The sequence below is a fragment of the Primulina eburnea genome, chromosome 10 (genome assembly GCF_022965805.1).
Source record: "Primulina eburnea isolate SZY01 chromosome 10, ASM2296580v1, whole genome shotgun sequence".
NCBI lineage: Eukaryota > Viridiplantae > Streptophyta > Magnoliopsida > Lamiales > Gesneriaceae > Primulina > Primulina eburnea.
Genome location: NC_133110.1, coordinates 38,791,748 through 38,802,447, shown reverse-complemented (window position 1 = coordinate 38,802,447; position 10,700 = coordinate 38,791,748). Strand labels below are relative to the sequence as shown.

The 10,700-nt window shown below is 48.1% G+C and overlaps 1 protein-coding gene across 1 annotated transcript; it reads left to right on the top strand.

The window, feature by feature from the left end:
* The first annotated feature begins 425 nt into the window (after positions 1–425).
* Positions 426–1,178, top strand: LOC140802936 (uncharacterized). Its single transcript, XM_073158545.1, has one exon. It carries the CDS (start codon positions 426–428, stop codon positions 1,176–1,178), a length of 753 nt encoding a protein of 250 aa, XP_073014646.1.
* The last annotated feature ends 9,522 nt before the right edge of the window (positions 1,179–10,700 follow it).

The following is a 10,700-nucleotide window of genomic DNA, read 5'->3' as shown; positions in this document are numbered from 1 at the left end:
GTTCTTGTTGAGGGTGTGATCCTAAGTGATGAGGTTATTGATGGAGGGTTACAGTTGGATGATTATGTGGATGGTATTGGGATACCGTCTACTTCTGAGTTGCATGTGTTTGGTTCTCTGGGGCCTTGCACTTTGAATCACAGTAGTCATTCCATCCCCTCTGTTCCTTTGTCTCCTGATGATGCTTCCTCTGCGGTTGAGGAAGTGGTTGCTAGGCAGGGTCCTTCTGTCAGTGAGTTGGTCTTTCGGCTGGAATCTGCTGGAGATACTGATCAGGAATTTGATCGGCATTCTAAGTCGGGTGATGGCTGTAGGTCTGAAAGTCGTATTCTGGATGCTGATATGGGGGATATTAAGAAAAGGAAGGAGAATGCTTTTCATAGGTCGCGTAAAAAGCGACAGGGCGGTTCTGGTGCCCATTCTCCATGAATTTTCTCATATGGAATGTCAGGGAGCTCCGGAGCTTAGAGTCTCAACAGAGGCTACATGCCCACGTTAAAGAAAAGAGAGTCAAGATCTTGGATATTTTGGAACTCATGATTGATCTAGATGTTCATTTTATGACTCGTCGTTTCGGTTTTTCTCGAGTTATATCGAACTCCTCGGGTCATATCTGGGTTTTCTTTGCTGAGGATGTGATGGTTGAGTGTCTCCTTGATCACACTCAATTCCTTCACTTCAGGGTTTCTGCTAGTTTTTTGCCGACCACCATGTTTTGTTCCTTTGTTTATGCTAAGTGTGACTACATTGAGCGCACACAGCTTTGGACTTCTTTGCTTCAGGTTAAGCCTGATCAGGGTCCTTGGCTTGTTGGTGGCGACTTTAATGTAGTTAGGAATTCGTCGGAGTGTTTGGGTTCTTCTGGTGGGCGGTTGCTTCCCATGGAAGAATTTAATTACTTTATTTTGGATTCTGGGTTAGTGGATGCTGGTTTTGAGGGGTCTTCGTTCACGTGGACGAACAAGACCAATTGGAAGCGTCTTGATCGGGTTTTTGTGTCTGTTGATTGGGGTGACCATTTTCATTCTATTCGTGTGGAGCACCTCATTCGTACAGTCTCTGATCATTGTCCTATTTTTGTGTCAGTCCCGGTATTTGCTAGTGGGCCGAATTCTTTTCGCTTTCAGAGCATGTGGCTCAGGCACCACGGTTTTTTGCAGACGGTGAGGCTTAATTGAAATTTGCCGTGTCAATTGAATGGCATGCACCGTCTTTTTGTGAAAGTGAAGCGCCTCAAGAGCCACCTGAAGTGGTGGAATAAGAGTGTTTTTGGTGATCTTTTTTCCAAACTTGCTGAGGCGGAGCGGGCTGTCCGGGTTGCTGAGGCAGTTTGCCAGGCTGACCCTTCGGATTTGCATTGGACTAGTTTGTCCAATTGCAATGATGATCTTGGTCGGGTTACCGCCATGGAGGCGGATTTTTGGCGGCAAAAAGCCGCTTGTAAGTGGTTAGAGGATGGTGAGAGAAACACCAAACTATTCCACAATATGGTCAAGAAAAAACAAGTGGCGAATAAAATTTTTCGTATTTGGGATAATGGCTCTTGCCATACTTCCCCTGATCTTATTCAGCAGTCTGGGGCCGCCTTTTTTCAAAACCTCCTTACTGGGGATCCTTTTGTGCTTTCTTGCCCAGATTTTTCTGATTTCCCCTTGGTGATCTCGGATTTGGAGAACGCCAATATTGCTGCCCCCCTTCTTTGGAGGAGGTGCGGGCGACTGTTTTCTCCATACATCGTGATAGTGTGGCGGGGCCTGATGGTTTCTCTTCGGTCTTCTTTCAGCATTGCTGGGAGATTGTTCATCAGGATGTTTTGGATGCGGTTCTTGATTTCTTTCGGGGTAGTCCCATGCCACAGGGGTTTACTGCCACCACGATCACATTGATTCCCAATTCATGGGTGCTCAGGCTTGGTCGGACTTTCGTCCTATCAGCTTGTGTAATGTGACCAATAAGATAATTTCCAAACTTTTATATTCTCGATTGAAGGTGGCGGCGGAGAGGCTTGTTTCGTGGAATCAGAGTGGCTTTGTTCCAGGGCGGGTGATTTCGGATAATATCCTCCTTGCTCAAGAGCTTACTCATAGTCTTTCTCTCCCCACCCGTGGTGGCAATGTTATTTTGAAATTGGATATGGCCAAAGCCTATGATAGGGTCCAATGGTCTTTTCTGTTGGATGTTTTGAGGCATTATGGCTTTTCAGAGCAGGTTGTGTCGTTGATATCTGCCTGCATTTCTCATTGCCAATTTTCAGTTAATATCAATGGTTCACTCACCGGATTCTTTGGATCCACTAGGGGTCTCCGGCAGGGGGAACCTTTGTCCCCTCTTCTTTTCATTCTGGGGGCTGAGTACCTTTCGCGTGGGCTTGATCGTCTTTATCGTCAATATCCTGCGATTAGGTATCGATCTGGTTGTGATCTTCCTCTTTCCCACCTGGCTTATGCTGATGATATCATCTTTGCCACTGGTGGGCGTGAGATGAACAGTCTCATGGAATTTTTGCATCACTATGAAAACTGCTCAGGGCAGTTGGTGAATGCATTTAAGAGCGTCATTATTTTGCCTCCGAGGTGTTCTGCTCGTACTCGTGCCCGTCTCCTTCGTATCACTGGGTTTGGGGAGAGTTATTTTCCTATAAAATACCTCGGAGTTCCTTTGTTTCGTGGGAATAGAGTTTGCTCTCTTTTTGATCCTCTTGTGCAGATGGTGAGTAAGAAGTTGGAGGGTTGGGAGCTTAAAACTCTTTCCCCGGGGAGCCGTATGACACTCCTTAGGAGTGTCCTCCTTTCGGTTCCCATTTATATGTTCCAGATAGTCCAGCCACCTCTGGCAGTTATGGAGAGGCTTGAGCATGTTTTCAATGGTTTCCTGTGGGGATCCAGACCCTTGGATAAGAAATGGCATTGGGAGAGGTGGTCTCGTGAGTGTCTTCCTGTCTCTGAAGGGGGTCTTGGATTTCGCAGGCTCAAAGATATTGTGGAAAGCTTCTCCATTAAGTTATGGTTTCGTTTTCGTCAAGGTTCCTCCCTATGGGCCAAATTCATGATGAGGAAATACTGCCAGTTGGTGCATCCATCTTTTGTTTCATCTGTTGGGCTCATTTCTCCCACTTGGCGTCGTTTGCTTAAGATTAGGGTTCGTGCTGAATCTGGCATTCGATGGAGAATTGGGATGGGAGATCTTAGTTTTTGGGATTACATCTGGTGTGGGGATGTTCCCTTGTCTAGTCAGGTGCTGGTTAGGGGGGCTCGGGGTGTCTGTGTCTCTCACTTTCTTTCAGATGGGGTTTGGGATTTTGACCTACTCTGTTCAGTTGTCCCACCCTCTGTTGCTGAGACTATTACTCTGATCCCTATTGCATCGGGGGAGCATGATTCGGCTGTTTGGGTGCATAGTTCTGACGGTGTTTTTTCGCTGAAATCCGCCTGGGAGCTTGTCCGCTTGAGAGACCAAGTTTCTGATATCTTCACTCCTTGCTGGGGCAAGTTGGCTGAGGCCTACTATGTCTTTCTTCCTCCGGAGGTTTTGGCATCAATGGCTTCCAGTTGACGATGTGCTTCAGCGTCGTGGTTTCGAGCTGGCGTCTAAATGTCAGTGCTGTGAGATGCCTGAGACATTCACGCACATTTTAATTGATAGCCCTCTTGCCAGGTCTGTATGGCATTACTTTGGGGCTGTTTTTCATGTCCGTATTCCCCTTACCACTGATTTCAAACTCTTCCTCAGTGCTTGGAAGAGGCATCCGGGGTGGACTCCTAGGGGCCACGTGAAAGAGTTTTTGCCTTTCATTGTTTTATGGTTTCTCTGGACAGCTCGTAACGATGCGAAACACCGTCATTTGCACGTTTCTGCTGAGACTGTTAAGTCTCAGATTTTGTCTTATTTGCGCCTCGCTCACGCTGCGTCTACTGTTAAGCCCATGCACTGGTGGGGTGTTTTGCAGGCTGCGAGGGCTATGGGGATTTTTGTTCAGTTGTGTAGGGTTCGTAAACTGACGATTGTTCGTTGGTTGCGTCCTCCGTTCGGGTGTTTTAAATTGAATGTTGATGGGAGTTCGAGAGGTAGTCCTGGGGCCTCTACTGTTGGTGGTGTTGTTCGTGACTCCTCTGGGCATGTGGTGGTTTCTTTCAGCGAGTTCATTGGAGTTGGGACCAATGTCCGGGCAGAATTATGGGCTATTTGGAGGGGTCTTCTCATTTCTTCTGATCTTCATCTCTTCCCTCTTTGGATTGAGACTGACTCTTGGCTTTCAATTCTTTTACTTCGTTCTCGTCGGTGCTACTGGGATCTTGAACATTTTGTTACACGGATTCTTTTGTTGATGAGGGGGCGATCTGTTCATTTATCGCATATTTACCGGGAAGGGAATCCAGTGGCGGATGCCTTGGCGGAGAGGGCTCATACTTTTAGGCAGTATATTTTAGAGTTAGGTCCTTCCCTACCTCCAGACATCTCCATCCTTGCTAGATCTGATCGTTCTGGGCTTCCATACCTCAGAAACAGATCCTCTTATCCATTTGCAGCCCTTCCTTTTTTTTGGATCTCTTTCTTTATGATCTCTGGGTCTATATCTATTTATATCTATATACATATATATATTTTTTTATTGCAGGTTAGTGTACTTGGAGGTTGTTTTTCACTTCCATATGGCATGTGCAAGTGGGTCCAGACACTTGCACATGATGTGTGTATTCTTGTTTGTTCAGAGTGGGTTTCTGCCCTATTTCTGTTGGTGCTTTCCTTTGGCACATTCATGGTTCCTGGCGGGCATTTACTGCTGGTTCTCCTTGGTCGCCATATCAGTTATTGTAGAGGTGTTTGCTGGATGTCATGGTGGATTCATGGGGTGCTTTTTAAAGGATCCTCTGCTTTTTATGCCATGTTCGTAAGACTCCTACTTCATGGGATCGAGCTCTCTGCTCTTTTGATTCAGATGCTAGATATCTTTTGTTCTGGCGGGATTGCGATCTATATCTTGCTCTGTGATCGCCATTGTATAGTGACTTCCTGGCCAGACTTTCTTTTGACTAGTGGGTTTGGTACAGTTGCCAGCTACCAGATTATATTTATATTGACAGATTGGATTCTCCAGGATGATAGCTCCGGGATGAGAGCTATTTTTGCATGGACTCTGCGATCATCTCGCCGTTATCATTTTTTCTTCCTCAGCTATTTGTTCATAGCGTTCCTCGTAGTTGACTAGCAGTTGTCGCATATTTGGTAGCCTCCTAGGGTCGTTTTGCTTTTGTATTTCCTTCTCTAGGTTGCTTTGTATTTATGTCTCTACTGCTTTAGCCTTTTTGGGGAGGTTTGGTCTTTTCCACCTCCTCTTTTATGTTTTCTTTACTCTGTATTTGTTACTGTTTATTTTGTGGATATATACAGGTAGGGGTCTGCCTAACCCCCCTGCCTCCGGCGGTGTTTTCCGGAAAAAAAAAAAAAACCCTAAACCCTAAACCAAAAAACCCATTTTCCCCAAAAAAAATTTCTCTGAAAAAACACACTAAATATTCACTATTCACGCCCTAGCCACCACCATGCCGCCGCCGCCGGATCTCGGCCGGCCAACCATACCATCTGAACCGTCTCCTCCCGGCGACCACCCCCTCTCAAGTTTCAGGTCCATCGGAGTCCTGTAGCCTTCCCATTTCTCCGATCGATTTCCAGCTGGTTTTTGCTTCAACTTCGCGGCCGGCGTCTACTGCTCCAGCCGGAGCCGACTGTACCACTCCTGAATCGGTTTTTCATCCTCTTTCCCCCATGGCACATCCAGAATATGGGGCAAAAAATTGCAGAGGAGCAGGATACCCATGCGCGACACTATATCACCCTCAGTCAGCCGCAATCTTCATCTGAATATCCGCCATTACTGTTCACCGCGATGGCCACTGGTTTTTCTCAGATGCCGTTTTCCTCCGGCGGTGTTGGAACGTTTTCGAACCCGATCTATAATCTTCAGACTGAGACGATTCCAATGCCACCGGTCTCGTCCCAAACGGCGTTCATTTCCGACGGCAATTTCACATCTAAGCTGCCGGCGCAGGACATGACTTTTCCGTCCATTTCAACTCCGATTTTCGGCGCCGATTCAACGTATTTCTTCAATTCCTATTTACCATATCTTCGTCCAGTCATGGGTAGGAGATTGCCTCAATCAATTTCAGGTTTTCGGCCACAGGCCGGAAACCCCCAATTTCAAGGTCAAACTCGAATTTTCCCTCATTCTTTGGTTCAATCGACCCCTCCTATGCCCGGTTCTAGTAGATTGAAGACCGGTTCTGTGATCTCCTCGCCATCGCCGATCTATGGTACATCTCCGGTGGTCAACTCGATGGTCAACTCGGCCGGGTCAACTCAGAAAGTTGACTGAGTCAACTCAACAGTCAACAACTCGGGTATGGCTTCTAAATCTGATTCTCGTGCGACAAAGACGTTTTCGGTGTCATTTAGGGATACTCTGGCTCCTACTTCCCCTCGCTCGGGGAAGAATGGCTTTGGAGATGTCGTCAATGCTTTGGAAGAAATGCCCCCACCGACTCTTAAGAATGGGAAACCGGGTATTCATTTCCCGGATGAGGTAATGTCTTCCCTGACCGAGCCTTTTAAGTTTTCCTTAGTTGGGAAGATTTCTGGTAATAGATCCTTAGTCCCAAACTCGGGAATTTCTACGGCTTTTGCTCGTTTGGGATTGAAGCGATCTTTTGATTTGAGGTTCTTGCCTCGGGGTTTTCTGATCCTTTAACTTCATTGTGAAGAGGATTATGCGTTTTTTTGGATGCGTGGCAGATGATGTTGGGCCTTCTCGGGATCAGTTTCTCCAAATGGACCCCGGAATTCAATCTTCAAGAAGAATCTCCCATCGCCCCTGTTTGGGTGCGTCTCCCGGGTTTGCCCATTCACCTGTTTAACAAGAAAAGTCTTTTTGCCCTTGCCAAGATTTTGGGCAACCCGGTGAAAATGGATGACTTTACTGCTGACTCCTCTCGAAGCGCTTTTGCTCGTGTCTGTGTGGAGCTGAATGTGTTGGAACCACCCGTTAAGCAAATTTGGGTGGGTTGGGGTGATCATACTCAGGAGATTGATGTTGTCTATGAGAAAATCCCTGGGTATTGCTTGGATTGCAAAATGTTGGGTCATTCGACAGAAGTTTGCTATTCTCATGGGAAAAATCCAAAACTTGCTCGATCCAATCCTGCTGATCGAGACCCTCCTCAGCCAGAGGCCCCTCCTGTTACGGCACCTCCTCAAGGTGTTGTTCCTGTCATTGTCCCGGGACCACAGCCCCAGCTTCATGTCAATGGCCATGGTCCCCGACGTAGACAGAGACGGAGGCCTGCTCGTCAGGCTCTCCCGAGGGATGATCCTCTTGCTTCGAACTCTTTTGGAGTTCTTTCCCATTTGCAGGAGACAGAGGTTGGCTCTGAGGAGCTTGGATTAGGTGTTTCTGATCCCTCTGTCCATTTGAGTTCTCATCAGGAGGCCCCTATTTCTGACCGCCCTGAGGTCACGGTGGCTGAGGACGATGAGAGTGTTCCTTTTGTGGATTGCGTGGATGACATTGGATCTCCACGCCCGGATGTGGTGACTGTGTTTGTCACCCCGGAGGTTTGTATTGAAAATCATAGCAGTCACTCGGTCCCATCCTTTCCTGCATCCCCTGCTGATGCCACTTCTGTGCTGGACGAGTTGATTGCTCGACAGGGACCCCCTATTCTTGAGATGATTCCTAGTCACATGTCGGCTGACGATCCTGATCAGGATTTCGATCGACATTCTGTGTCTGGGGTTAGCTGTGGGTCTGAGTGTAGTATTCTGGACACTGACATGTCCAATCCCAGAAAAAGACCTCAGGATGATGGAAGGCGATCGCGTAAAAAGAGATCGGATCCTTCTTCCACCCGTTCCCCATGAATTGCTTAATCTGTAATATCCGGGGACTTCGAGGTTCGGAGTCCCAGCAGAGGCTTCATGCCTTTGTGAAGGAGAAACAGATTAAGGTTTTGGCTGTTTTGGAGCCCATGATTGATCTGGATCCGAGATTCATGACTCGCCGTTTGGGGTTTTCTGGAGTCATCTCTAATCTCTCCGGTCATATCTGGGTCTTTTTTGCTGCTGATGTGAGGGCGGAGTGTGTTTTTGATCATGCTCAGTTCCTTCACATCAGAGTCTCTGCCTCTTTCTTGCCGACAGAGATATTTTGTTCTTTTGTCTATGCTAGATGTGATTATGTTCAGCGTAGGGATCTTTGGGCTTCTTTGCTTTTGGTTAAGCCTGTTTTGGGTCCCTGGCTGGTTGGGAGCGACTTTAATGTCGTCAGGGATGCGTCTGAGTGCTTGGGCTCCCGTGGTGGTAGGTTGCTACCCATGGAGGAGTTCAACACTTTTATTCTTGATTCTGGCCTGATCGATGCTGGTTTTGAGGGGTCTTCGTTCACTTGGACGAATAAAACCATTTGGAAGCGGTTGGACAGGGTCTTGGTTTCTGTTGATTGGGGAGATCATTTCAGCTCGATTCGGGTTGAACATCTCGCTCGTACTGTTTCGGATCACTGTCCGCTTTTGGTTACCGCTCTTGTTTTTGTCTGTGGGCCGAGCTCGTTTCGCTTCTAGCGTATGTGGGTTATGCACCATGGTTTTTTGCAGACTGTGAGGCTTAATTGGAATCTGCCTTGCAGTCTGAGCGGCATGCCTCGGCTTTTTGCCAAGATGAAGCGTCTCAAGCATCACCTCCGGTGGTGGAATCGGGATGTTTTTGCTAACATCTTTGATAGACTCACTGAGGCTGAGAGGGATGTTCGTTCAGCTGAGGATGTCTGTGAGGTCGACCCTTCTGACGCGAATTGGACTTCTCTATCCGATCGCAATGTGGATCTGGCCCGTATCATCGCCATGGAGGCGGATTTTTGGAAACAGAAAGCGGCTTGCCATTGGCTTGAGGATGGTGAGCGGAACACCAGACTCTTCCATAATATGGTGAGGAAAAAGCGCGTTGCGAATAAAATTTTCCGCATCTGGGAGAATGAGGTCTGCCTGACGTCTCAGGATTTGATTCAGCAGTCAGGAGCCTTGTTTTTCCAGGATCTTCTTATCGGGGAGCCCTCTGCGCCCGATTGCCCTGATTTTTCGGGTTTTCCCTCGGTTATCTCTGCCATGGAGAATGATGGTATTGCTGCGATTCCCTCTTTGGATGAGGTCCGCGCGACCGTCTTCTTCATTCACCCTGATAGCGTTGCTGTCCCTAATGGATTTTCTTCGGCGTTCTTCCAGCATTGCTGGGATATTGTCCATCAGGATGTTTTTGGTGTTGTTCTTGATTTTTTCCGTGGTTCTCCTATGCCTCAGGGCTTTACCGCCACCACGATCACTCTGATTCCCAAAGTCGAGGGTGCACGTGCTTGGTCGGACTTCCGTCCGATCAGTCTGTGCAATGTCACGAACAAAATCATCTCGAAGCTGTTCTACTCTCGTTTGAGGGATGTGGTGGAGAGACTTGTTTCCCCGAATAAGAGTGGCTTCGTTTCGGGTCGGATGATCTCTGACATCATTACTCTCCCCACTCGTGGTGGCAATGTCATCTAGAAGTTGGATATGGTCAAGGCCTATGATAGGGTCCAGTGCGTTTCCTCTTTGATGTTTTGAGACATTTTGGTTTTTCTGAGCGTGTTGTGGCTTTGGTCTCGGCCTGCATTTCCCATTGTCATTTCTCTGTGAACATCCATGGTTCCCTATCTGGGTTTTTTGGTTCCACCGGAGGCCTCCGGCAGGGCGATCCATTGTCTCCCCTTCTCTTCATTTTGGGGGCAGAGTATCTTTCTCGCGACCTTGACCGTCTCTACCTGCAGCATCCTGCGATTAGGTATCGATCTGATTGTGATATTTTGATTTCCCATTTGGCTTATGCTGATGATGTCATTACTTTTGCCAGTGGTGGGTCTCGTGGTATGCAGCGCCTTGTTGATTTTCTGCATCATTACGAGAACTGTTCGGGGCAGCGTGTGAATGCTGCCAAGAGCTCTTTGATTTTGCCTCCGAGGTGCTCTGCGCGCCTCCGCTCCCGGTTTTTGCGCATCATCGGGTTCATCGAGGGTCATCTGCCCCTCAAGTACCTCGGAGTTCCCCTCTATCAAGGTAATCGCACGTGCTCCCTTTTTGAGCCCCTCCTACAGTTTGTTCGTAGGAAGTTAGAGGGTTGGGAGATTCGGACCCTCTCCCCGGGTAGCCGTATGACCCTGATACGTAGCGTGCTCCTCTCCATGCCGATTTATCTGTTTCAGGTGGTTCAGCCACCTCTGGCTGTCATGGAGAAGCTTGAGCGGGCCTTCAATGCCTTCCTCTGGGGGTCGAGACCCTTGGAAAGGAAGTGGCACTGGGCCCGGTGGTCCCGGGCTTGCCTTCCCGTGCTTGAGGGGGGCCTTGGATTCCGCAGATTGAAAGATCTCATGGAATGTTTCTCTATAAAATTATGGTTCAGATTTCGGCAAGGCTCCTCTCTATGGGCTAGATTCCTTTTCCGGAATTATTGCCGGCTGGATGCTCCTGCCTGTGTCCCCGCCCGTGCTTCTATTTCCCCTATTTGGCGTCGTCTCCTCAGGATCCGCCCTCGCGCGGAGCTTGGAATTCGCTGGCGAGTTGGTCTCGAAGATGTTTCCTTTTGGGATGACACTTGGTTTGGGGACGTTACTTTGTCCTCCCGGTGTG